At 51.5% G+C, this 15,698-nt stretch overlaps 1 protein-coding gene across 5 annotated transcripts in view; it reads right to left on the minus strand.

The window, feature by feature from the left end:
- Window positions 1–6,683: 6,683 nt before the first annotated feature.
- Window positions 6,684–15,698, minus strand: part of PTCH1 (patched 1) — a 71,003-nt gene continuing 61,988 nt past the window's right edge. For all 5 annotated transcript variants that reach the window (XM_079789907.1, XM_079789906.1, XM_079789908.1 and 2 more), the window contains 4 exons: window positions 12,782–12,881; window positions 12,049–12,303; window positions 9,952–10,495; window positions 6,684–9,477 (listed from right to left, as the gene is read on the minus strand). In XM_079789907.1, coding sequence (XP_079646033.1) covers window positions 9,953–10,495; window positions 12,049–12,303; window positions 12,782–12,881 — 898 coding nt within the window. In that variant the 3' untranslated portion in view covers window positions 6,684–9,477; window position 9,952. The remainder of the gene's footprint in view (window positions 9,478–9,951; window positions 10,496–12,048; window positions 12,304–12,781; window positions 12,882–15,698) is intronic.

A 15,698-nucleotide genomic window follows, 5' to 3' on the forward strand; every position in this document is an offset into this window, starting at 1 on the left:
AACAAGAAACAGCATCATTTGTCTGTGCAGTGGCTCTACGTGGATACCTGGTCCGGTCTGGAGGGTTTCTACTCTGAATCAGGCATGGAAAACGTTTTCTTTAAGGGCCGGGTAGTAGATATTTGAGGCTTTGTAGGCTATATGGTCTCTGTCACAACGATTCAACTGTGCTGTTGTAGCATGAAAAACGTGGATAACACAGAAATGAACGGGCATAGCAATATTCTAATAAAACTTTATTTACAAAAACAAGTGGTGCTTGGGTTTGGCCTGTGGGCTATAGCTGGCTAACCCCTGCTCTAAATACATCATCACTCTAAGATTTTGGAAAATGAAAGGATGACAGTGGGAAAAAGTAACATAAAACAAAGGCACTGTTTGTGTGTGTGTGTGTGTGTGTGTGTATTTAAATCAAGCTCTGGACTTTTTTTTTTTAATTCCTCACTCAAGGATATATTTATTGATTTTTAGAGAAAGAGAAAAGGAGAGAGAGAAACATCAATATTTGAAAGAAACTTTGAATGGTTGCCTCCCGCACACACTGACCAGGGATCGAACCTGCAACCTAGGTATGTGCCCTTGATTGGGAATCAAACTTGCAACCCTTTGGTGCGCAGGACAGCACTTGAACTGCAGGGCCAGGGCAGGCTCGGCCAGTTTTATTAAAGGGAGTCTTGCATGATTTGCTCTCCGCCGGTCTGTCCTGGCGTGCTTCTAGTGATACCAGAACCACCTGCCTCAGCGGCAGCCAGGGTGCAGGCTCGGTAGTCTTTTCCATACACTGTGCCCAGTTCAATATCCTTGCCAGCATAGTGATGGGCACCAGGCTTGGCCAACACGGCGTAGGACTGTTTCAGATTTCCTGAGGGCGGGCGGTTGCTGGCCAGGTGACCAGGTTTGCTTTGCCGGATCATTGCCACTGCCTGCCGTACCCCAGCACGTACCTCCCACTTTTCACAGCAAGTTGAGTCCAGAGTGAACAACTCCTGGGACTTCTTGTCTCCTTTGTGGCCACCATCTTCCTGCCTCAGGTGCGAGACGGCCCCCGACCGAGAGCAGCCACCACGATGGCCAGGCAGCGAGGAAGCAGGGCGCCCTTCCTTTGCCATCCGCCTCCCCCTTTGGCTCAGCAAACCGCCATTCCCGGGCAATGACTGGTGTGCGGTGAGGATTCCCGTCACGGCCTCAACTCTGCGGGCGCCTTCTTCTCGCTCAGGTTTTCCTTTTCCTCTCTCTTCATTCAATGCGCCTGTGTCATTCTGGATTTCTCTGCTGCTTCATTCTTTCCTTCCTGCCCTGCCCCTCCCCTTCCTTGTCTTTTCTGCTGCCTCCTGCCTTCTAGCGCTCTTTCCTCCTCATTTCGCATCTCTGTGGAGATCATGTGTATTGGGTTTGATTGGTGAGATGGCCTATGCATGGCCTGACACGTACTGAACAAAAAACAGTAAGGTTTGCGTTTTAACCGATACCGTGGCTTCCCAGGGTGGGGCTCCAGCATGAGAACCTGCATTTTGGATGGACCTCGATTGGCCTCGGTGCTGAGAGAGTGCTCTCCGAGAGGACAAGCCTCCAGAGGATGAGAGAAGAGAGGAGTAAGTTCAGAAGGGGTCAAAGTTGACAGGTCAGGACCTCTTGCGCCGTGGGTGTGTTTGGGCAAGCACGTGCGTGCAAGTGTGTTTCGCAGTCCGAGGCGGATGCAGGCCATGCCCTCGGTAGGGGAAGAATAGTTCATAAATCCAGGCACCCTCCCTTACTCACTCTTTGAAAATCCCACCTTGATTGTGTGGGCTTCATGATTACAGGCCATTAGAGACCATTACTGAATGAACTATGAGATTTCGATCATGAAATGCAAACTCTCTTGTGAAATGCAAGCCTAGTTTCACATATTAATTGCTTCTAATTAAGGAGGAACATTTTAACCAATTAGCTTTTGGAATTTAAGTGTAATCAGAAGCATAATTCAGAGATTTGCTAATTGCTTCCCCCCATTGCAGCTCTTAGCCTTTGGTCTGTATGCACGCGGTCATGTATGTATAGGTCGTGGCTGAGAGACCCAGAAACTCTTTAGCTACAGGAGCTGTGTAGATAGCCATCACCCAGACCCTGGAAGTTAACATGTGAGACAAATGGGGTGGGGGGGGGGGGGATGTAGGCAATAAGAGAGAACAGGAACACCAGACCGGACTGATCCAGGTTTAAACCAACTTGACCACTGAGATGTTGGCTAATGTTAGGCATGTCGCATCACTTCTCCAGATTTCTTGGATGCAAGATGGCAAAGGTCTCATTCAGCTCCCAGGATTCACGACAAACTCCAGTGTTTTGTGATAACCTTCCATAATGCCATGTGAGGTGCGAGCTGGATAGGAAAAGAGAAAAGCACCCATTGATAGAAGGCCCAGGCGTGCTGATTGACACTTCAGCAGACACGATACTCAAGTATTATGGGTTGGCAACTGCTTCGGCAGCCCGAGGATGTTTTGAAGGAGAGAAGATCTTTGACTGTCTCTTGGCACTTCATCCCACTCTTGTTTTTCTTTGCCCATCTTCATCATTTGAATGGGCTTTTCCTGGTTTGGGTGGTACGTTGTCTTCTCCAGTGTCGGCCTTACATTCTGGACACCTGACCGTGGCCCCCTTCTGGGTAGCTGTTCTCTCTCCGTGCACAGCAGAGAGCATCCTGCTCTTCTGGTCCTGCCTCATCTTGCTTCTCTTGCTGCAAAACGGGCTCTCAACAGGAGTCTACCTACCGCTGCTGCTGATTGAACTTGGTAATTACCAAGATTTTTCTTTGGCATCTTGACTTGGGCTTAATGCTGCAATCCTCATTATTATATAATAACTTACCAGCCAGAACTTGCTCATCAATTTCCCCTCCATCTACGTGATTATTTTCTTTATAAAAGTAAAACAGGTTCTTATCCACCTCCTGCCATCCCTCTCCGGGAGAAGTCAAGCTGTTGTCCATTGGGTACAAATGGTGCTGTTGACGTGTGTTTCCTGGGCTTGCGTTAGTGTGAGCTGTGATCTGACTAGTTTCTGCCTTGCTGGTGGCTTACAGCTTACACTCCTGTACTCTCAGCCTCCAGGCCTGTGGATGGGAAGGAGAGGGAAGAGGAGAACACGCCAGGAAAAAGGCATGGAAAGGGGTCAGCTGACCGTGTGGTTGCCGCTTTTGGGTGGCACTGCTGGAAGGGCAAATGCTCTCTGCAAGGTGGGTTCCTTTCACAGCATCTCAGCGGAAAGGCCCCGTCCCCTCTGTCTCACAAAAGGGAATCCCTACGGAGGAGGCAGCAGACCGTGCCCTCAGCATCCCGGGCCGAGGCTGGAAATTCCCGGCAGGGCCTGTACGGGAGATGGCGTCCAGCATGCCTCCATCACAACGAAGTGAACAATGAAATAGATTCATGTTTGAGGCGTGTTCTCATTAGGTGCAGCCTTCACGAAAAGTAATTAAAAGTTGGCAAATATTCTTTCTAGATGATTAATAGGTCATCTCCACGTTTCCTTTTGGGAGGTCAGTTGCCAGTTACCAAAAATGAAACACCTGCTTTTACATCAACGTGGCTGCTGCCCGAGACTGAGCAGCACGCAGCATTCCTGGAGCTGTTAAATATGTCCACTGTGCCAAAAAAAATGGGGCCTTATGTTTACCCAAGTCCTGAATAAATATGGTGGATTTGGGGACACAGATCTGATTAAAATGTCTCCCTAAGCCAACATGAGAACTAAGCTAACTTACATGTAACTTAGGTACATGTAATTTATGAAGAATACTAGTGGCCTGGTGCACGAAATTCATGCACATTAAAAGGGAATTAATTAGAGGAAATATTTTAATATTGCTCTTTGCCCTTTCTCTATAATAGAAGTGTCAGAGATGAAAGAAAATTAGTAAAATGTATATGAAAATCTCCCTCCTGTCAGAGTCTGGGCGTGCCCTGGGACCCAGAGTCATGTCCCCGCCCACCCGCGTATGCCTCGAAATCGTGCGAGACCCAGACCCGGCCGGCCCCTCCCCTGTCAAGCCCCACAGGGCAGGGGTGCAGCTTCAGGTCCCCCATCAATCCCCGCCAGGCGGGGGGTGTGGCCTCAGGCAGGTCCCCCGTCCCGGCGCCAGGTTGGGGGCGTGGCCTCAGGTCCCTCAGTGCAGCCTCAGGTCTCCCAGCCTGGCACCGGGACAGGGGTGCGACCTCAGGTCCCCCGGCCCGGCCTCAGGTCCCGCGGCCCCGGCGTGAGGGTGCGAGGACCATTTGCATATTAGCTCTTTATTATATAGGATGATTAGATGGCAATGAATGGTCATTTTGGTGGAATAAAGCACATTTAAAAGAAAGTGTCCCTGAATTCGAATTCCAGTGAATACAATCAATATTTCCTATGTTCAGTTTCAGGGAGTGCAGTTTCCTCCGTGACTTTTGCATGAACCGGGTGAGCACTGAGTACGAGCTTCACTACTGAAGGGCTTAGATACAGATTGCTGGCTCTATCAGGAGGAGGCAGGAAGATGAGGTTATAAGGCAGAAAACCTGCTTAATAATTTTCTTTTTCACATAAAGCGTCCATTGATGCGGACATTGTATTACCCGAACATCTCACTCCTTGGTCAGTTTACCGTAAACCTCAAATGCCTCAAGGGGCTCGTTAAGGACAAAACCTTCCCATAGTACCTCTCAGGCTCCTGTCACCTTAGAGGTGGGGGCTCTTAAGAGACTCAGAGTTGGTGACTGAGCCACATAGGTTGTTCTCATTGGACTTTAATGTTCCCTCTGGTCCGGACTCATCACAACCACCATTGTTGTCAACCTCCAGAAGTCGGTGAGGGACACACAAAGGTGAGGACACAGAGGTTCCAAGGTTTCAAGTCAGACTGGGTCAACTGAAGAGGGTCTGGCCTGCCGCGGACCTCCGTCCCCTGCCTGTTAGGCTAGCAGCACGCCCCCTCCACTGAGGTCCTGCCCACAGGGGCGGCAGAGCATCAAAAAGGGAATTCATCTCTCTGGACTCCAATGAGCATGTGTTTCTGTGGAAAGACCAGTGAGGAGTCAGAACCCCTGTGTTTCCAGGTCTAGCCTGCACTGGCTCCAGGCCTAGCCCGCACTGGCTCCAGGCCTAGCCCGTACTGGCTCCAGGTCTAGCCCGCACTGGCTCCAGGTCTAGCCCGCACTGGCTCCAGGTCTAGCCTGCACTGGCTCCAGGTCTAGCCTGCATTCATTCTAGGTCTAGCCCGCACTGACTCCAGGTCTAGCCCGCACTGGCTCTAGGTCTAGCCCGCACTGGCTCCAGGTCTAGCCCGCACTGGCTCCAGGTCTAGCCCGCACTGGCTCCAGGTCTAGCCTGCACTGGCTCCAGGCCTAGCCCGCACTGGCTCCAGGTCTAGCCCGCACTGGCTCCAGGTCTAGCCCGCACTGGCTCCAGGTCTAGCCTGCACTGGCTCCAGGTCTAGCCTGCATTCATTCCAGGTCTAGCCCGCACTGACTCCAGGTCTAGCCCGCACTGGCTCTAGGTCTAGCCCGCACTGGCTCCAGGTCTAGCCCGCACTGGCTCCAGGTCTAGCCTGCATTCATTCCAGGTCTAGCCCGCACTGACTCCAGGTCTAGCCTGCATTCATTCCAGGTCTAGCCCGCACTGGCTCCAGGTCTAGCCCGCACTGGCTCCAGGTCTAGCCTGCATTCATTCCAGGTCTAGCCTGCACTGGCTCCAGGTCTAGCCTGCATTCATTCCAGGTCTAGCCTGCACTGGCTCCAGGTCTAGCCTGCATTCATTCCAGGTCTAGCCTGCATTGGCTCCAGGTCTAGCCTGCACTGACTCCAGGTCTAGCCTGCATTCATTCCAGGTCTAGCCTACATTGGCTGTGTAGCCTGAGTCAGATGATAGAATCATGGCCACAATCAACTGGAAGGAATTTAGGGATCACCTCGTCTGGTGCATCGGAACCACCAGACAGCTCATGAAAGCACATTCCTGGAATTTGGATTCAGTTGGTCTGGGCAGCCCTGAAGGTCCTGCTTTTCTAGCCAGCCTCTAAGGTGGGCCAATGCCGCCTCACCACGGATCCCATAATGCTTGAGCATCATCTGCTTACGATAATCTTGTAATAAAATGGATCAGCAAACTCTTTAAGGGCCAGTTAGTAAACATCCTAGGCTTCGTAGGCCGTATCGTTTGTCTCAACTACTCAACTGTCACCGTAGCCACAGGCAATATGCACGTGAATGAGTATCTGTCTTCTGATAAGTCTTGACAAAAGCAGGAGGCGGGCTGTGGGCTCAGGGGGCTGACCTCTCAGCACACGCTCCCAGCCCTCCAACGGGGTGCTCTGGCCTGACTTTTCTCCAGGACTGCAGATAAGGTCCAATCATACCATAAACACTAAGTATGACACCTCCACTTATTTTAATAATCATTGAATCTGTCTTTATAAAGATTCCCTCTAGTTATTAGGTATTACATAAAAAGTAAGAATGTTAAAGAGATGCCAGAAGGGACCACTTTGAATGGTAATTTAGGAACTTTCCCGGTCTCAGGAAATAGACGCGAAGAACTCCTTTATATCAATAATACCTCCATGAAGCAGAGCACAAACGGAGGCTCGATAGACGAAACCACGTTCCTGATGGCCTGACACTCACTGCCTTCATAGCATATTTTACTTAAAGAACATTCGATACACGAAGACATACCAACAAGTTATATTATTTTTTATTCATGTTAGAATTTCTATCAGTGTTTGAACATTAACATTTAGAGAGTTTGTACATTTTTGCCCTCCAAGGTTTAAAATGAGAACCACACTAGGTCACAAATGGTAACTAATACACATTTCACAATTGCATGAATACTCACTCGATCTCCCTCTCTTAACACTGTTCAACATTTTCTTTCTTGCTGTACTTTACAATGAAGTGTGCCCCACTCATGTCTCAGCAAAGTTTCAGACATTATGGATTCATCACATATAAATTCTTTAAAAATATACTTCTGTCAAAGACTTGATGACTACTATGTACACTACAAAAATAAATTTTCATATAAATAAATTATATGGCATACTTTTATCTTTGTAATTGAAATGACACAAACCCATTTCCACCAAAATTGGCAGGCAATGAGACCCAGTTTGAATATTTATTTCCTTTAAACTCCTTACACTAAAACCGACTATGAGACCTTAATGAAAATGTTATATACTCTGAACTATTTAACATTAGTAAGCACTCTATACAAATAAAAATTCTGTTCCAAAGTAAAACATAGCTGTAATAGTGTTTCCAATAGAAATAAAAATCCCTGCATTTTGTTATAAACTGGCATGACAAATACTGTAGGAAAACATTCTTATGATACAAAATTATAAATATCAGCAAAGATTTCTTTTAAAAAATTAAAACATCCAAATGAACAAACAAGACAGACAAAATAAAACTATTTTAAAAAGGGAAAGAGAGAGAAATTCTAGTTGCCTGCCAGCCCCGTGTTCTCCCTTTGCCAATGTGACTATCGGAGAAAGTTCCACGCTGAGCAGAAAGCGGGGGCTGGACAAGCGGTCAGGCACCACACACGTTGGGAAGGGAGCGAGGGCACGCCACGGCCAGAGGGAAGCAGACCTCGGAACTTGCATCCTCTCTCTCCTGAACGCAGGACGCGTACATTTTCCGAGCAGAGCTGGGTGTTAGGTAGACAGTGTGGCTAAGGGAGGCACCAAACAGTAGCAGGGGGGCGGGCGGGCCCCTGGCATATTAACACACACCTGGGGCCCACAGGTGGCTTCCAATTAGCATCTTACAGTTACGCATTTAGGGTCTGAGGTCCCTGCACTGCTGGGTACCGCAGGGGGCCGGTGCCTTTCGAGGAAGATTTTCCATGTAAAACAGGAGGGCACAACAGGAGGGAGCTGCCAGTGTGCACTCCTAGAGTAGCTTAGTCTGGGTGCCAAGTGCTTCCCCGGCATGCTGGTCTCTGGCTAAGAGCTGAGGAAGACCAAGCCTCCGCGCAAGAGAGAATCGATACAGAAGCAAATCTTTACAAATAATGCCTGGTTGAGAAATCTGCCTCCATACCCATTCCTCACTGGAGTGTGTGCACCGAGCATCTTCCTGCTTGTCAATAAAGGTCACATTGAAAGAACACTAATAATGGTGAGAAGAAGAAAATAACTTAGTTAGGAAGTGTGCACCATCACGTTAACATAAACACATTGAGAAGGATCCTTCTAAATCCTACCAAACTTCTGACCCCGTGTCGCCTTACTGAATGCTCACTATTTGTTTTTAAAGACGCAAACAGACCCAGAAAGCCCCAACCCACTGTGCAATTTAGGGAGAAAGAGAATTTAAATGGTAGGGACTCAAAACATCCCCTCTAGGTTTATTGTGGGCCCAGAATGCACAGGTTTTTCTACCTGGTAGCAGGGTCATTATCTCCAAAACATTTTTAATCCACTCGTAGTTGTTTTTTTTATGTGTGTATTGGTCATGAGAGATACAAGGAAGGCTGCGCAACGTGCTCGTGCCCAGGGGAGGCTCAGCACGAGGCATGCTCTTGTTCTTGAACAATAATGAAGATGCCAGATGTTAGCTCTAGACCCTGAGGTCCCAACGTCCACCACAAAGACCCGTGGGAAGGAACTTCTCTCCTCCGAGGCACGAGCTGGGGTGCCTGGGTGGCAGCAATGGTCTTAAGAGGTGCCTTGGACTTGAAGTGAGTCTGACAAAAGCATAAGGCGATGTTTTGGGCCGGGCTAGCCCCCAAGCACTAGGCAATGCTCTTCCAGCCTGACCAGGGCAGAGCCCACTAAAGGTTACAGACAGTGAAAGAAAAACAAGAAACAACAATCACAGTACAGTACATCGGGAAACCACACACACGTTCACACGCAGCCAACAGGAGGGCCGCGTCCAACGACACCTAGAAGCCACCGGGGTTAACGTGCTTTCTTCATATCTGCTCATTAAACAATAACAAAATTATCACGCATAGCGTGTTTGAAAGTTAACAGTAACATTTCATACTACCACAGGGTTGTGATATGCAAATTTAAAATATTTTAAACAGAAACCTTTACAAAATAATCCTATTATATAAGCAATATTTGCATAGAATTATACAGGTAAATTATACAATATTTAAGCAGCAGCGAGATATGCTGAAATTTAAGACTAAGTTAAGCTTGGCTGGGGCACCGAGACCAATGTACACACAGGGCGGGCCTCGCTGCAGCCGCCCCGCCGCCCACCCTGGGCCCCGAGTGGGAAGCGCCAGACCGCACGACTTTACATCATTCCTTCGTATTTACAGATGTGTACACCTCTTAAATATTTAAAGAAATATTTCACAAAATAATACAGCCGGTCACAGTGACAGCGAACTGCAACCCCGGTGCAGGGCGTCTTCCCGGCTCCGAGCAGCGCGCTCCTCGCAGGTGCGGGGCTGGGACTCCGATCTTTGGCCTCTTTGCTTCAGGTTTGACGCACCCTTCGAAAGAACAAAAAAGGAAGTCAAACCAAGTAACAGGCCTAGAGTCAAACGAAGTAACAGGCCTAGGAGTCCATATTTACGAAGCACACTAACAGGCAGGGAGAATCTCTGTACGGGAAGTCAGGCTGGTGGGGCCGGCGGGGGCCGGCGGGCTTTCCCGGGGCTGGTGGGACCCTTTCCTTGATTCAGGGGCAGGTGCCGGTGTGCTCACTGCGCACCCATTCACCGAGCTGTGCACCTATCACATCACCTGTGGCAGCGGCTAGCATCTTTGTTAGTTGTACCACCCTCAACAGGTTAATGGTGGGGGTGAGACCCAATCTGGGACGAGACTGGTTGCCCAGTGATGAGAGCCTGGGCCCGGCAGCCCTGCCTTGGGGATCAGGTCATAGGCGTTCGGGTCGGGACATGCCAGGGGCTCCGAGCCCCAGACCCCCCAGGAGCCTGGCCCTGTGCCCCCACCGCACGCACCTCAGCTGGAGCCGCTGCCCCGGGGCCGCTCCTCGCACTCCACGTCCTGCAGCTCTATGACCTCCACCTTGGAGCCCCTCCTCTCGCACCGGACGTTGAAAGGCACATGGGGGTCCTCGAACAGCCCGGGGTCCGTCTGGGGGTAGTCCTCGTAGCCGGGGCACAGCCCCCCTCGGGGGTGCCGCCCGGGGGCGGGCGGGGGGTGCACAGCGACAGTCACAGACGCTGAGGCTGTCACGGTGGTGATGGGCTGGCAGTAGCTGGGCACGGAGCTGCCCGTGGCAGTGAACACGGGGTGCCGAGGGTTGTGCGCGCGGGCTCCCCGGGGGCCCCCGCGGTCCCTGTTGCTAGGGGCAGAATGCCCTTCAGTAGAAATTTCGAAAGCGTCTCTGCGCGGTCTGTAGGGGGGCGGCCGCAAGCCTTCTCTGGGAGGTTCCCTCTGGGGCTGCGGGCCTGGCCGTCCGGGTGGCAGGGACCCTGAGTCCAGGTGGGGCTGTGGCCGAGAACTGGAGGGCGGGTGATGCCTGGCTTCCGGATGGACCACCTGCAGAGGGCGAGGGCAGGTTACAGCAGGCTGGGTGCTAACCCCAGGACGGGCATCACCCCGTCGCTCCCAGCACTCCCCTATGGGCCCTGGTTCCCGCCCGGCCACCCCCACACAGCTCTTCTTATTCTCAACCCAGCGGCCCGTCGACCCGCAAACGGCTGGGAGCCAACAAGGACCTTCCGCTCCCAAAAGAAAAACCCGTTCTCTTACAACCGCCACGCGCTCCTCCACGGCAGAGGCGCGGCTTACTCGGACCCTGGGTCTAGGCTTTCACCAGCACAGCTGGCCGGGCACAGAACAGCTGCCCACAAACGCAGGGCTGTGGTCGGAGAGGATCCGAGCTGCCTTCCCCCAGTCTCCACCCCCTGCTCCGGAGGGCCGGCTCCTGAACTCCTGGAGCTGCTAAGCACCTGGACCCCGCTCGCCCAGATGCCAGGCCTCAGCAGGACCATCTATACGCACTCTGGTGAGCACACCAGCCATTAGGGACGTGTAGCTATTTGCATTTAAATGAACTAAAATTCAAAATTCAGCCTCTTGGTCTCACTCGCCACATTTCAAGCGCTCAACAGCCACACGTGGCTACAGACCGCATCTGCACCGTCGCAGAAAGTTCTGCAGGCCGCGCTGCTCGGCCTGCCTGTGAGGAATCTGGCTTCTGGGTCTCTCTCTATACAAAGCGGAGAGCAACACAGTGGCCACATCAATCAAAAGGACCGTGACCAACTTCAAAGTCGTTCAGCTTGTACCTATTTTTAGGCTCCCGCTGAACTAAACCAGATTCACACTGCAGCTCAGCAGGCATCACGCCGGGGGGTAAGCGGAGGAAAATTTAGGTTATTTGGTTGGCCCTTCTCTCTTTCACGGAAGGCGTGCTCTGGCCGGGACTGGAATACCCATTTCCTGGAGGGACAGCAGGAGGCCCTCGGTGGGGGGAGTCTGAGCCGCAGAACTGGCCTGGGAGAAGGTCTGTGTGCTGGGCTCTAGGACTGGGGCCGAGGAGAGCCTGGGAGCAGAGGCGGAGTCTGGGCCCTGGGGAGGGGCTCCCAGCTTTCCTGAATGACCTACTGCTAAGCTTCTCAGCCACCAAGACTATGTACCTGGAGCCACACAAGCTTCTGGTAAAGTCTTAGACAACAAGAATAGAAACAATTTTGTAACCAAGGGCAATTAAAGGTAATAGAAATGAGAGAAAACAAAAATAGATCACTTCAGCTAGCAATGAAAATCCCACTCCATTTTTAAAAAGTATCATTTTAAAACGATATGCAGCTTTAAAAAAAAAAAAAAAAAGAGGCCAGGCCTCCTCTACCTCTCGCCGCTCAGCTCACACTGCACCGAGGCCGAAGGGACCGCGGCTGCCTCGTGTCCTTCCCTTACGGCCTCTGCCTTGGTGACCCCCGGGGGAGCCAACTCTGTGAAACTGACACAGTTTCAGAAGAGTCAAATATTGGCAATTGCCGACGGCTCCCCCCTAACCCCCACTTTGCTTTCGCATGGGGTCCGGCAGTCTGCGCTCAGAGCAGGCGGGGCTGCCGGGGCGGACTTACGGAGGAGCGGGCGAAGACGGGGTTCTCCGTGGCCTCCATGATCACCTGGTGGGCAGGGCCCCTGCCGCCCTGCTGGGCCTCGTACTGCCGGAGCTCCTCGCTGATGCCCGACACCGTCGTCTGAGAACTGTACTCCGAGTCAGAGGAATCGGACCCGGTGTTCGCATGGCGGGGGGGCACGGCAAAGCGGACCACACTGGGGGGCGGCTCAGGGGAAGGCGTGGGCAGCCGGCTCAGCCCGTTGGCTGGAGACACCTGTTGGAGAGGATTCGGTATGAAGAGTGCTATCATCCACGTGCCTGTTGTTCAGGGCCTCTGTCCTCCCTCACCACGAAGCTGTACTCCCCCCACCCCCTGCCACCGGGGGGGGGGGGGGGGGGGAGGACCCCCAGGTCTGCGGCTGGAGCAGAAGCACCGCCCTCGCTCACACTGCGAAGGCAGGCGGGCCTTTTCCTCCTGCCCGCCCCACATCTATCTTGAGTGGGAAATGCTTTACTGATATATGACAGAGGTCGAGAGGACTAAGGTGCCAATCACGTGGTTTAAAAAACACAAGTTAAAGGACCAGTACTACAACCCCAAAACTATGACATTACAGAGAAAAAAAGCGATAGTTCCTGAGATGTTTGCTGAAAAAGTAACTCATCAGTAATGTGAATATTCCTAAAATATCTAAATTAAGAGGGACACCAGGAAAAACAGCGTTTGCACTCCGCCGGGCATGGTTACTGACCTCAGGATACGGTCCGAAGAAGGACAACAGGACCGGAAGCAAAACCAGCCCGTTGAGGACACCCAGGATCGTCAGGATCGCCAGGACGGCAAAGAAATACCTGAGGAGAAAAGGGAAACAGAAGCTCTCACTGAGAACTGTGGCTAAGGTAAATGAAGCTACGGCTCACATGCCCGAGTGCTACCGCGTGTCATAAGCCAGAATGAGCAAGACCCACACAGCGAAAAGGCTGCTACAAAACTGCGGTTCAAATTCAGCACCAGAGTATATATTTTTTTTCACTTTATGATTTTGAGGGCTGCACTGCACAACCCGAAGTTCATGAAGGAAGAAAAGAATTAGTTTAATTTGCTGAACTCTCATGGCATGTCATGTTATTTATGAACGTGCTACACAAACTCAAAAATATGGAATGCGAACTGAATGGCCGAGCAGACTGAAAGCACAAATACAATGAGAACCCAGCGGAAGCACACAAATGAAGCGAAGGGTGTAGAATTGACCCGATTTGGCCCAGGAGGGAAAGCAGCCCGCTGTCCGGCAGCTAACCCACTGTGACATGGTCTGCCCCCTACACCTCCACGTCTCCGGCGTACCGGGTAAGGCTCTCCCTGGGCTTTCATTCATCGCAACTCTGTCTAGAACTCGGTGAGCTCCAGTTTACCCAAACAGCTGCCACCTTCCTGAGACCAGAGCCAGCCTTCCGCAAAGAAGACGGTGCCCATTCTGTGTTTGCTGGGGCGCTTGCGGAGCGGGGAGGGCGGGCCACAGGGACGGGGCTGCTCTGCGGCCAACCTTTGGTTGGACAATTTAGCGCCTCTGAATCCTCTTGTTTTGCATCAGCCAATGCAAAGCTAAGGCCGCAGCAGCAGGAAGAGGAGGAGCGGGCACCAGTGGCCCTGCTCTCCCACCACCGAGGGCTCAAGTCAGGGGTGGGTTGTGAACGCCGAGGTGAGCCTGTCCGCCAGGGACAGCCACTGGCGGGCACGCCACCTGGGGAGGCGCAGGCGCCACACGAGCATGTGTTTCTGTAACAAATGATTTCTAGGCCGTTTTGCTGGGAGGGGCTGTGGAGTGGGGTGGGGGGGGGGTGTGCTCAGGATGTTCTGGGAAGAGGGAGGGCAAATATCTCTGTTAATGGTCCTCTTGATCATAAAATAGAACAGGCACCAAACGTCGCCATTTCTATATATGTTTCGACATCAGATGAAAGGAGAGAGAATCCCTATAAAAATACAAATACCTCGCAGCTATTGTAAACACCGGGAACTCCTGAGCTGCATTAGTAAAAGCCAAGCAGCCGGCATCCTGCTCTAATGTAAACTGCGGGAACTTTAGGCAGAGGCATACATCAGCAGCAGGCATTAAGACATTTGCATCCCATCCATCTAACTGTAGAATAAACAGACCAATTAGATTTCTGACGCTTAGTGTATACAACGTCTGCTCATCTAGTCGACCCCAGCGAGGGCTTTATCAGGTTAATCCATCCAGTTCTAGAAAATGGGAAGCCCTTTTAAGTGCTTGACACGGGAGGAACTCTGGTGTCTCGGAGGGAATAAGCAGCCAGGGTGAGACGAGAGAGCTGGGCTTCTCGGCCCTCCATCCAGGCCCCCAGCTGCTCAGACTCAGGCTAAGTTGCCTCTGTGCGGCCCACTTGGCACCCACCACGAGACAGCTCGATCCTCCGAGATCCCGTCATGCCCTGCGATCCCCATGGCTTTGAGTTGCGTGTGAACTCTCTCCCGTAAGTTCCACGGAGGGGGGCAGGGTCCCTAGGACTTGCTGTTGTGTGAAATGGCTCGTGTGAAGTGCTTGTCACATTGTGTCCCGTGAGAACTTACAGAAGAGAAACTCTTTTGATATAGGTTCTTTTTAATGACATAAAGAAACCACTAATGTCTGAATAAGTAAATGCATGGAAAGGAAATGCAGGAAAAGTCAAATTAGGAGCTTAAAACAAAGCTCAGAACAAAACCTTACTCTAGTGTAGGCATCTATCTATCTGGTATCGGCAGACAAGAATGTACTAACTGGCTTGGTAAGTGGTCAACAGTCCGTGCTGAGGACACCGGCAGTATGGACATCACCCGGGAGTCACCTTCCCACCCCAACGGAATCCACTCTGCCTTTACAGAGAGCCCCGGCCAACCCACAGCACGTGGGTGTGAGACGGGCGGTCCACACTACAGTGACAGCGAGCCAAGGTCTGCCTCTCGTTCTAGGAAGGCTCTGAGATGCTGAACCGCCCCGCCCGATGGGTTATAGCCCACACCCGTGCACTGATGTTTTTTTTGTAATAAACTGGCTGAAACGGAAAACCTTCTTCGTTGTATTTAAAAACGAAAGGTCTCCCCAAGACACACGTGCGCGCGCACACACCAGGAAAGCCTGGTTGGCTTCTCTCTCCAGATTCCTGAAGCACCGCAAACCGTCCAGCCATTTCTCACGTTTGGTTCTAACCCCGGGTCCTCGTGCCCGTGAGGCTGCGGCCTGCCTTCCCTGAGCCGGGCGGCGTCAGCCTCGAGTGGCTGCTGCGCAGAGCGGCAGACCTCTCCGGCCAGTACATGCTCTTGCCTTGCTGTCCTCAATGTCTCTTCAAAAGGAACACCTGCTCTCCTGCTATACGTCACAAAGTCACATTCCTCATTAAACTCACAGAAACTCCTTGCCTTCAGTTCCAAAGAGAAATGTCCAAACTAGGCTTGGATTTCCGAAACGTGACACCCACGTCACATCTTAAATGTATCCTGAATCTTCGTGGAACGCAAGACTGAAAACTGGGCACCTTACCTTCGCTTCTCAAATGAGTAAGATCTAGGTGACAGCTTTAGGCAGCTATGTTTTCCTGGATCCAGTTTTGAAGGAGAAGTGAAGGTCAAATGCAGTCAATTACTGGGAACCACAGTTGTCTCTT

Source organism: Cnephaeus nilssonii (assembly GCF_951640355.1).
Source record: "Cnephaeus nilssonii genome assembly, chromosome: 14".
Taxonomy (NCBI): Eukaryota; Metazoa; Chordata; class Mammalia; order Chiroptera; family Vespertilionidae; genus Cnephaeus; species Cnephaeus nilssonii.